Source organism: Candoia aspera, chromosome 2, assembly GCF_035149785.1.
Source record: "Candoia aspera isolate rCanAsp1 chromosome 2, rCanAsp1.hap2, whole genome shotgun sequence".
NCBI classification, from domain to species: domain Eukaryota; kingdom Metazoa; phylum Chordata; class Lepidosauria; order Squamata; family Boidae; genus Candoia; species Candoia aspera.
In genome coordinates, this window is record NC_086154.1 from 73,597,834 (window position 1) to 73,609,980 (window position 12,147).

Below are 12,147 nucleotides of genomic sequence, written 5' to 3' on the forward strand. Positions count from 1 at the left end.
CACCGTTGTGAAGTTATCTAGCATCAGTGTTGAATCCAGGGTGCAACTCTAAATGCCATCTTTCTTCTAGGTTCACCCTGAAGCTTGAAAAAGTCAAGGCTGCTTTATGAACAGCTAGGATATGCTAAGGGGAGTTCTGAAGATCTCCCTGTGCAATTTGCGACCATTGCACAGCCCTAGAACCTAGACAACAGTGGCTTAATCAGGTAACCATGGTTAAGCAATCCACAGATTAGTGCCTAATGTGAATACAGTTTGAGATATCATAGCCCATCCTCCCCCCAGCAAAGCCGGCCTGATTTTCTTTTTCATTGGGTTTTAGTGCTAAGCAATGTCAAACATCGGGGTCGCTCTCAAGAAAAGTAATCCCCTAATAAATATACACAAGATCAAGGTGTAAAACCATGGGCCGCGAGGAATCTCATTGCGCAGAGTAATTCTGGGCGATTTTAAACGCCCGCAACGCTGGGACTGCTAGCCGCAACAGCAACTGTAACCGCAAGGAAGGAGAAAAACGCCCGGCCTCCTGGGCTGCCCTGTGCCAGCAGCGTCGCTAGGGGGCGCCGCCGACAGGCGCCGCCGACCTTGCTAGCTCTGACGGCAGCGTACGCAGCCCCGTGACCACCTGTGACTGCCGCCGGTTCGGAGAGGCGACCCAGCCCGGGCGACAGACGGAGGCGGCGGCGGCGGGGCCAGCGCCGCTGCCTCAGCAGCAGCGCCATCATCATGTGGCTGGGCCCCGAGGAGGTGCTGCTGGCTAACGCGCTTTGGATCACCGAGCGGGCCAACCCCTTTTTCCTTCTCCAGCGGCGGCGGGGCCATGGCAAGGGGGGCGGCCTGACGGGTGAGTGGAGCCGGTCGGCAGGGAGGGAGTGGCCGCCGCCGCCGCCGCCGCCAGGGGTCTGCCCCGCCTCGCAGAGAGGCGGAGGCGTTGTGCGGGTCAGCCGGGGCCTAGGTTCAGGGAAGCGCCTTGCCCGGGGCTTTGGCAGCCTCTGAGTGGGTCTTACCCCCGATCTGTACGGAAGCTAAACGAGCGGTGGGTTTAAACCTGAAACGGACCAGCCTTGAACGGTTCCAGAGGCCTCCTTTGTAATGCTTTGATGCCAGGATCTCTCTCACCCTCCAGTCAGCTTTCAGGTCGGCTGGAGAGAATGATGGTTCTGGGTGAAGAAAGTGTTAACCCGGAAGGAAGATTGCCCCTGTTTTGTCTTTCATATATTTGAATGATTGATTATGTGCCATCAAGTCGTTAATTGGCATCTCCTTTTTTTTCCCCAGAATGTCTGTTCAGCCTTTCTTTAAAAGGCTGATACTGTACTGTGTTGGACAATGCATGTACATTGTACCGGGCACCTACCAAAAATACAGGGTAGATGTTCTGTGGGGGTACCCCTCAGGATTTTTGCTTCAGTATCTAACACTTCTTGTAAAGAGCAAATCAAAAAGCTTGTAACATGTCACTTAGGAATATGTGGGCTTACTGAAAATCTTACTTTCAGAGGTGATAAGGTTATATTCAACTTAAAGGATTGCATTATGGGTGCTGAATTTTTTTTTATGGAAGCTCTGAGTTGCATCATCATCATCATCATCATTATTATTATTATTTACATTTGTGATAGCTGCCCCACTTGAAAAGATTCTGCTTTCATTAGCTTAAGGTGTTTTCATGTTTATGATTCCTACCACTGTCAATCAACAATGCTTATGCAGTTATTTTTTTATTTCTGTCTAACTTTTCAAATGCATGTTGTTTGAGAGTGTGTGTGCTTATAAGGGGAAAAAAGGGAAGAAGCAGTAGGAAAACATGGGAGATTTCCAAATAGCACACCGTGTCTATAGCTAAAACAAATTCCTTGGCCCTAGAAATTCACAAATGAGACAGAGACAGAGGGAGGGAGATATTCCTTCAGAAATCCTAGTCCACCCTCAACATGGGAACTCTGTAGGTGACTTTGTGTTGATCTCTCTGTTAATATATTGTTTTCTACTGCAGATTAAGGTTACTATGGTAACTAATCATTTTGGCCGGGTGAAGAGGTTGAATTTAATTGTCCCCTTTTCAGTTGTTAATTTTTGCACCTGGGGGGAGGAACTTGCCTGGACTTGTTTTAGTTTCAGTTTCCCTTCTGTGTAGGCATGTAGAGAGTTAAGCAGCTCTCACTGAGAGCCTGTAAATATGTTTGCTTTGTGTAAATAAAATTATTTTTATGGAAATGCCTGGTGTGTGACTTTTCTGATCTCTCCTGGGCCAAAGGCTTTCCTAGCAATCTGTTATCTCTCTCTCTCTCTCTCTCTCTCTCTCTCTCTCTCTCCCTCTCTCCCTCTCTCCCTCTCTCCCTCTCCCTCCCTCTCCCTCTCCCTCCCTCTCCCTCTCCCTCTCCCTCTCCCTCTCCCCTCCCCTCCCCTCCCCTCCCCTCCCCTCCCCTCCCCCAACCCAACCCAACCCAACCCAACCCAACCCAACCCAACCCACCTCACCTCACCTCACAGGGGTGTTGTGGGGAAAAATAATAGGGAACAGTAGAGCCACCTTAAGCTTGTGTACAAAAGTTGGGATATTAATCAAATAAATATGTTCACATCTTAAGTTCAGATTCCAGCTTTAACAAATAAATATGTTTCATTTAGGCAGAAGCCAGTGAGCTAACAAGGGTTAAAACTATAAAAAACGAAATTCCAGTAGCCTGCGGATCCAGTGGATGCAGACAATTTCACAATATTCAAACCTGCTCGTGGGTTCCCTGGAGGCTTTACCCCCTGCCTCCAATAGGCAGATCCCTGAGGGCAGACAAGATCAGGGTTGTGCAGATCTTGAGGGGAATGTTGTTCACAGGGCAGGTGCGGTTTTGCAAGTTTTATCGTTTTGAGTAAGTTTCCACGGTAGTTTACAAAAATGACAAACACATAAAAAGGGAACAAGTATATCCCTTGTCTAATACCAAAATGTGAGCCAGTTTGGTGTAGTGGTTAAGGCACCAGACTAGAAATCCAGAGGCCATGAGTTCTATATTATATGTATGTATGTATATTATTCTATGAATATAATATAATATATATTATTCACACACATACACACATAGGGATGCGGTGGTGCTGCAGGTTAAACCGCTGAGCTGCTGAGCTTGCCGATCGGAAGGTCGGCGGTTCAAACCGCATGACGGGGTGAGCTCCCGTTGCTAGTCCCCAGCTCCTGCCAACCTAGCAGTTCGAAAACATGCCAATGTAAGTAGATTAATAGGTACCGCTTCGGTGGGCAGGTAACGGCGTTCTGTGACTGTCATGCTGGCCACATGACCACGGAAGTGTCTACGGACAAACGCCGGCTCTTCGGCTTTGAAACGGAGATGAGCACCGCTCCCTAGAGTCGGACACGACTGGACTTAATGTCAAGGGAAACCTTTACCTTTACCTATGTATATTATTCTATGAATATAATATATATTATTCACACACACACACACACACATGGTATATATAAGAACTGTGGGAAAAGAAACTGGTGAAAATATTTATAAAATATAAACTACAAATATTGCTTAGATCGTATCTGTTCTGTAACAGCTGAGGTTTATGATGTAATATTATTCTTCACTTGCCTTTCCCTACAACTAATAATCACCTAAATAGGGATTTTCCAGAAGATGCTCACCTATGGATTTAATGTATTTGAAAAGGAAGAGAATTCCATTTTGTATTAACCATTGAGAATCCTGTTCATACATTATGCTAAGTTTTGGCTTAGTGTAATGAGTAAACCCAGCTTTTGTTTGGACTACATTTAACTGGTCATCAACAGCTGTAGAGATAGCATATGAGCAAATTCAAAAAGGTGTTTGTTTGAATTCATAGTTCTAATTGGAGATGGAACTTTATTAGCATAAATTTAGCATATCATTAGGTATAGTAAGATGATTATCTCTGCAATAATTGTCTCCTAATCTCCTTGGCTGTTCTCATTTATTGGAGGAGTGAATTCTATATATCCTGGCACTATAGATTAGCTTGCTGGCTCATTGTAATAGAAGTCATTATCTTATGGTAACTGTTGAACTGAATTATCAACCACAAGTCCAGCCATTGCCTATATATGGTATGGGGAGGAAGCTATTCTGCCACATTTGAAAATTATTCCCCGTTTGGTTCATAAGCTTTAGAAATGTTTTGGTTGAGTGTTTTCTAAAAGCCAGATTGCTGTACAGGTAGTAGGCAGAGTTCAGTTACAGAGGAGTCCCTGGAAGCTGTGTTTGACCCATGATCCAGAGGCTCCCCATCCTTGCTTTGGGCAATTTCTTCTATCAGGCTTTAGCAAAGCGCACAAATGTTACTTGCTAGAAAATAGTCTTCGCAGCGATGCAAAATTCATTGTCAGCCATGATACCTTTTTCAGAGAGTTTTTGAATAAACCGTCCTTAAAACCTCAATATTTTTTCTTCTATCATAAAGTCAGAATATTCGAAGGGCCACTGAAGCAACCTCTTACTCAGTGCAGGATTCCAAGGTTAAAAAAAACCCTAGCAGGTGATTGTCTAGACCAGTGTTTTTCTAACTTCAGTTTGGTCTAGTGGTTAAGGCAACGGGCTAGAAACCAGGAGTCTGTGAGTTCTAGTCCCGCCTTAGGCATGAAAGCCGGCTGGGTGACCTTGGGCCAGTCACTCTCTCTCAGCCCAACCCACCTCACAGGGTTGTTGTTGTGGGGAAAATAGGAGGAGGAAGGAGTATTAGGTATGTTTGCCACCTTGATTTATTTATAAAAATAATAAAGGAGGAATAGAAAAATAAATAAATTCCCAGAACTCCCAAGCCTGTACTCCCATTTCTGGAAGTTAAAGTCCACACATCTTAAAGTTGCCAAGTTTGAAAAACACTGGTCTAGGCTGTTTGAACATATCAAAGGAAGTGGATTGCAGCATCTCCCTTGGTCATGCCTGATGAAAGCAAAGAAATACTTCCTTTAAAAATGGAACATGTAAATTGCCTATAGTAGCTGTCTAAAGCCAGTTTTTTTCTGGATCATCCAATTAAAGTCGAGACCCTTTTTTTCAAGTCTGTAACTACTGTCCTTTAAATTTTTATGTTCAATATGCACATTCCTTTAAGCCATTCCAACATTTTTCTTTTGGTTAGATTGCGTTCATAACATTCTTCCCTGCATTTTTGTTGTCTTAGGACTGCTTGTGGGGACCTTGGATGTTGTTTTAGACTCCAGTGCTAGAGTTGCTCCTTATAGGATCTTACATCAGACGCAGGATTCTCAGATCTATTGGGCAGTGGCATGTGGTAAGTACTGGGATATAGCCAGGCAAGCAGGGAGTTTTTAAACAAGAAATCCTACTGGTGTATATTTTCTGTTTTGCCCAGTTTCAGCCATCCACACATCAGGGGTGTATGGCATACATAATCAAGAGTTTTAATTTAGGACTCTTTGATCAAATGAGGGACAAAAAATCCTGATCTGAATAGAAAGTTAAAAGAAAAATCTTGACAAATAACTGACTGATACAAACATTTTCATCCTTTTTTATTAGTGCCAAGGTTATGATATGAAAACTTGGTGTATATTTTCTCTGATTGTGGTTGTTCTTAATCTCTTTTTAGGCTCGTCCCGCCAGGAGATTACAAAACATTGGGAATGGCTAGAGAATAATTTGCTCCAAACTCTTGCAATCTTTGACAATGAAGAAGATATCACTACCTTTGTCAAGGGTAAAATACATGTAAGAGGCACCTGTTCTTCTTACCCGATTCTTTAGTAACTGAAAGACAAACTGCTGAGAGCTGTAGATTTTTAATCTCCACGTAAAAATCAATGGGGCAAATATTCATGGTGTGCATTAAATTGGCATTTCGCAAGGACCAGCCATATAGATTGCCCGCTATCACTCAGCCTGAAACTCCTAGATGAACTCCTTTCATATTCCACTGTATAATTAAACTGCTATAGTGTGTTTGGACCAAGGTTGCATTAGGAGAGAAGAAAAACTTCAGAGAGTTTTGTTGATTCTTCTTTCTCAAATTTATTCTTTTTCTTCCTTCTGCATATGTCCTTTTCTCTTCCACTTCTGTTGTGCTCCCTTACTTCCTGCACAGCTTTCTTTATAGTTAGGGAAGCATTTCAGACATTTCTGTACCATCTGTGGGGAAACATAACATAAAGAAATGCAATTCGTATGTGATCCGGGCACTTTTGTGGATGTGGGTAAACAGTGTGAAAACTCATTAATAATGTCACTAACAATAGTCAGTATGCTAACATAGTTGTTGGAGTATTGAATGTGAGCTTTGAACATTAGGAAATTGTGTATACACACAGAAAAGTGCAATTTCCAGAGGAATATGGAAAACTGCTTAACGGTTAACTAATGCACCAAATGAAAAGCCTTAGTTTTTATTTGTCACTTTTTCCCCTCAGGGAATTATTGCTGAAGAGAATAAGAATCAGCAGCCACAGGGGGAAGAAGATCCTGGCAAATTTAAGGAAGCAGAACTGAAGATGCATAAACAGTTTGGAATGCCTGAAGTAGAGAAACTTGTCAATTATTACTCCTGCAGTTATTGGAAAGGACGTGTCCCAAGACAGGGCTGGCTGTATCTCACTGTTAATCACCTTTGTTTCTATTCCTTCCTTTTGGGCAAAGAAGGTAACCTGTCAAAGAGGGGACTCTTATTGTTTAATACTTCGAACTTGTATTAAGTCTGATAGCATTGGCTTTTTCAACCTGCTTTTCGATTAGTGTTAAATATGGATCTATAACTAACATTCATACTGCCCTAATAGCAAATTCCACAATTCCCATACCTCTTCCATAGGGTGGAGTGGATTGGAAATATGCATCTTTTAACCTTACTGCTTTGTTATAGTTCAGCAATGAACAATGGGCTGTTTCACACCAGTATTGTTTAAACATCTGTAAATTACTTTAAAAGATTTCCCATCTAACCTCTGTGATAGTAATTGATGATTTGGATTTGCTTGTTTCTCTAGTGACCTTGATAGTCCAGTGGGTAGATGTAACACAGCTAGAGAAGAATGCTACCCTTCTGTTTCCTGAATGCATCAAAGTGAGTACCAGAGACAGTGAACTCTACTTTTCTATGTTCCTCAACATCAGTGAGACCTTCAAGTTAATGGAACAATTGGCTAACATTGCCATGCGTCAACTATTTGATAATAAAAGTTTCACGGAGGACATGTTGCTTCCCAAACCCAGCAAGCCACTCAAGAATATCTCAGCACTCAAGAGGTAAGCATGCATAAAGTGCCTGTGTTTCTTTGTCTTCCAGGATTTAAGGACACCTCCACACATGACGTAGGTCACTCCCTAATTGGCTTCAGCACACCCACAACTTTGTCTTTATTTGACAGCTGAGCCAATTTATTTCTGGCTCAGACTCAGTTCTTGTAGAAACAGCCTCAAATGTATATTTTCCAGCAGAAGCTCTGCATCTTGGTCATGTCAGAATGGATCACTGGGGAGAACTCTTTCCTCTCCCTGGCTTCCCTTCCCACAAAGATAAAGCTGTCTTATGATAAACTATCATTTATATGCTGTTTTGATCAATTAGGCAGAGAAATGCCATTCTGATGGTGTGGCACTTTGGTGACTTTGCAGCCCTCTTCCTCCTAATTGTGAATGGTCAGATGTTTAAGAAGCCAAATAGAATATTGGGGGGGGCATTGTTTGGATGCCATTTTTGTACCTTGCTTTTTGTCGGCTAGAAGGTGCCTTGATTGCCTCCTGTGGCATTCCTCTGCATTTTGAGGTTGGATGCAGTTTTGCTTCAAGCTTTTCTTAGGGTCGGGGAGTGAAAATGGTGATTTGATCATTCACACACAAGAAATGTGGATTAAGTATGTTCATGGCCCTGCACTATACCATTTTGTGTGTGTGTGTGTGTGTGTGTGCACGCATCTTCAAGTCTGTGTTGATTCCTGGCGGCTGCCTGGACAGGCCCCTGCGGTTTTCTTGGCAAGATTTCGGAAGTGGTTTGCCATTGCCTGCTCCCTAGGGCTGAGAGAGTGACTGGCCCAAGGTCACTGAGCTGGCTTTGTGCCTATGGCGGGACTAGAACTCCTGGTCTCCTGGTTTCTAGCCTGGTGCCTTAATCACTTCACCCATCTGGCTCTTCCATACAATTACTGGCAAATTATACCATGTTTATCCAACAGGAACAAACTAATCTTTCTTTCCTGCAGAGAGAAAGGCCTTTCATAAGAATCTATTCATTTCAAACACTTCCTTCCAGCAACACAAGGAGTCACTTTACCCATAGACTTTGTCCACTAGACTGTACAAAATTCAGATTGACTATATTTGTGGAAGTTAACAATGGCAAAGCTCAGCAACATCCACAAAAATAACCTGGAGCAGACTGTGGTACAGGTCACAACTACTAATATGCAAAAGCAAGCTAAAGCTGAAAAAGAACAATCCAGTCATAAATGTAGCAATGTATTACCTTCAAAACATACCACCAGAATTAAAAGCTACCTGCAAAATTAATTCACTGCATTGGATAGTAACAATAGAGTACCAGAAGAGTTATGGGAAAACAAGAAAGTATTTGCAGAAGGTTAAAAAAAAACAGCCAAAATGGATAATAAAAAACTCTCAAAATTGCTTAGAAATGCAGAGAAGCAAAAATCAGAAGAGCAAGAGAGGCAGTTGCAGAACTGAATCAAACTTTCCAACATGCTTCAAGGCAGGACAAAGAGAACTATTATGACAATGCCTGCCAAGGAACTAGAATTGAAAAAATATTAGAGGAAGAATAAGATTTGCTTTCCAAAAACTATGAGAGTTTAAAAAAAATTCTGGCCTCAAATTGGAATGCTAAAAGATACTCAGGGATCCATGTTAAATGATGCTGTGAAGATCAAGAAAAGATGGAAAGACTACACCAAGTCATTATACCATAAAGTTCAAGTTAATCAGCCATTTCAACCTATACCTTACTATCAGGAACCACTGAAACAAAAGGTCAAAGTAGCAATAAAAGATTTATCAAAGAACAAAAGCACTGAGCTTGATGGCATTCCCACTGAAATATTACAGCAATCAGCTGCAGCTGTTACAACACTTAGACGGCTTTCAGAAGGTTTTGCTAGGAAATTTGGAAAACAACATTATGGCCAACTGACTGGAAAACATCAGTGCTCATACCAATATTGAAGAAAGGTTATCCAATTTACTGGAAGCTACCACACAATCACCCTCCTACAGGTAAGCAGGATTTCACTCAAAATTGTTCAGTGGAGACTAAAACCATACTTGGAGTGAGAATTGGCTGAAGTGAAAACAGGGTTCAGGAAACAGTGAGAAACAAGAGACATCATTACGGGTGTGAGATGGATCCTTGAAAAGACAAAAGAATACCAAAAGGATGTCTAGAGATGTTTCATTAGCTATAGCTAAGCTGTTGACTGCATAAATCGTGAACAACTTTGGGCTATATTACCAAGCATGAGACGAACAGAACACCAGGTAATTCTCATGTGCAATTTTTACATTGGTCAAGATGTAACAGTTTGAACAGAACAAGGAGAAATATAATGGTTTAAAATTAGCAAAAGTATATGACAAGGCTGCATACTTTCCCCATACTTATGTAGAAGAAATAATCAGATAAGCAGGACTGTATGAAGAAAATCGAAGTGTGAAAATTGTTGGAAGACTCATCAACAATCTCAGCTGTGCTGGTGATACTGCATTACTGGATGAAAGTGAACCATCTGCTTATCGGGATCAAGGAACAGAGTCTCAGAATGGGTCTGGATTTTAATCTAAATAAGACAAAGATTCTAACAACTGGTAGCATCAATAATTTCACATTTGATGGACAAGAAATAGAAATAGTTGACAACTTAGAAATAGTTGACAACTTGCTTGGACCAAAACCAATAATGAAACAGTGTGCAGTAAAGAAATCAAACAATGTATTGTCCTTGGAAAAATGGCTATGAAGGACCTAAACAACTTCTGTAAGTGAGGAGATGTACAAATATCCAACTTGTTCATAGTATTTTCAATAATATCACCTGGAAAGAAATGTGAAGGAATGAGATGGAAACAATAGATGCTTTTGAATTACATTGTTGGCAAAGGATACTGTGGGTGCCATGGACTGCCCAACAAACAAATCAATTGATACTGAAGTAAATCAAGCCTAAGCTTTCCTTGGAAGCTCAAATGACAAGACTATGACAAGACTTCACATCATGTAAACAGAAAGTTCATTAGGGAAAGATATGCTTGGCAAGTGTAAAGGAAAACACAAAAGAGGAGGACTGATAGTGTGATGGATTGATACAATAACAACTGTGGATACCAATTTAGGAACAATTAGCTCCATGACTGAAGACCAAATACAATTCAAAACAACTATCCCCAGGGTTGCCATGAGTTGAAATTGACTTGACAATAACTAATAACAAAAACAAACCATGTTTACCCAAAGGAAAGAAACTAATGTTTCCTCTATACAGAGAAAATGCCTTTCACCAATTGTAATTGGTGAATTGTAACTCTTTGTTAACTAAATAACATGCCTTTTCCTATAGTAGGAGAAGAAAGGTAAGTGTACTAGTGTGTTCACACATGTTCAGGGATTTGCATCTTTCTGTACAGATGGGGTAATTAAAACATTTTATAATTCAACTTAGCAATTATTAATTTAATTAATGTTATTTTTCCTGGCCTTCCCTTTCTTATCTGTCTATATCAAATTTATATGGCCACCCATCTCACAAGAAGTGACTCTGGGCAGGGTACAGCAAAAAAGCATAAAACAATAAACATGTCAAACACAGTCATATTTTTTAAAAAGGCACACACAAGAGATTCAATCAGCAACAGAGCCACCTCAAAATCTCACCAGTCCCCTGAGGCTCCCAGGCCTGATGATGTAGCCAGGTCTTGCAGGACTTCCAGAAAATAAGGAGGGATGGAGCTGACCTCACTCTGGGGGAGAGAATGTTCCATAAGGTGGGTGCCGTGGCAGAGAAGGCCCACCTCCTCAGGCCCACCAAGTGTAGTTCCCTGAGAGATGGGACCGACAGCATGCCTCTCTTGCCAGATCTGATGGGACAAGCAGATGTAATTGGGGAGAGGCGGGCCCTCAAATAACCCAGCCCCATGCCATGAAGGGCTTTAAAGGTCAAAACCAGCACCTTGAATTGGACCCGGAAGCAGACTGGCAACTAACGCAGCTCACAAAGCAGAGGTGTAACATGCTGTTCTAGAAGCACACACAATTGCGCAAAGGCCCTCCTAGCCACAACTGCCACCTGCTCCTCAAGCAGGAGTTGTGAGTCCAGGAGGACCCCCAGATGGTGCACTGGTACTGGATCGCACATTCAGTATCAAAGATGGCATAGTCCTAGAACCGGCAGGCCCCAAAACCCAAAGCCACTCAGTCTTGCCAGGGTTCAGCTGAAGCCTGTTGTTCCCCATCCAGACTGTCACAGCCTCCAGACACCAGGATAAGACGTCTATAACATCACTTAATTTGCAAGGGCACACTTTGGAGTATGCTTTCTGGTTAGTATGTATATGTACACACATGCATATATTAATGTTCACGTATGAGTGTGGGCACATTTATTGAGGAGGAAAACATCCAGGACTGATTTCAGCTGGAGTAGGTGATGCTGGGTTGATAAGATGGGTAAGCTGGGCATTACGTAGTATTTGTGTATGTGTTGTTTGTTTTCTGCCTACTCTTCCTTTGGGCTTATTATCTTCTGTTCTGTACTTTTTAGTATGACTTGCAACAATAATGCTTTTTTCCCCCAATTTTCGTGGTTACAAATGAAATAATTGAAAATATGCAACCAGAAAATAATCCAAGGGGATTCTTTCTGATCTGCCCAATTAGTTTAGTGCCATTCTTGATCTCCTGAATTGCAGGAGCACGGGACTGGCTGAAATTTCAACTACCAAACCAGGCAGTGAACTTTCTGCATTTTCTTCCCAGTGCCTCTCATAAACACATGCTCAATTTCTGTTCCCAACATTTTTCCTAGAGCCACCAGAAATAATGGAAATAGGAAACATGTAGGTGATGATCTTCCCATGCAGCCTAATTATATCCCAAAAATATACTGCTTATGTAATCCAAGAATCTTTGAACTGGATTTTGTTGCAG

General features: G+C 41.8%; 1 protein-coding gene across 1 annotated transcript in view; it reads left to right on the forward strand.

Annotated features, from left to right (window-relative positions):
* The first annotated feature begins 662 nt into the window (after window positions 1-662).
* TBC1D9B (TBC1 domain family member 9B) overlaps window positions 663-12,147 on the forward strand; it is a 49,439-nt gene continuing 37,954 nt past the window's right edge. Inside the window, exons 1-5 of the mRNA XM_063292220.1 lie at window positions 663-844; window positions 5,170-5,280; window positions 5,599-5,717; window positions 6,413-6,641; window positions 6,986-7,244. Of these exons, the coding sequence (XP_063148290.1) occupies window positions 727-844; window positions 5,170-5,280; window positions 5,599-5,717; window positions 6,413-6,641; window positions 6,986-7,244 (836 nt within the window). The 5' untranslated portion in view covers window positions 663-726. The remainder of the gene's footprint in view (window positions 845-5,169; window positions 5,281-5,598; window positions 5,718-6,412; window positions 6,642-6,985; window positions 7,245-12,147) is intronic.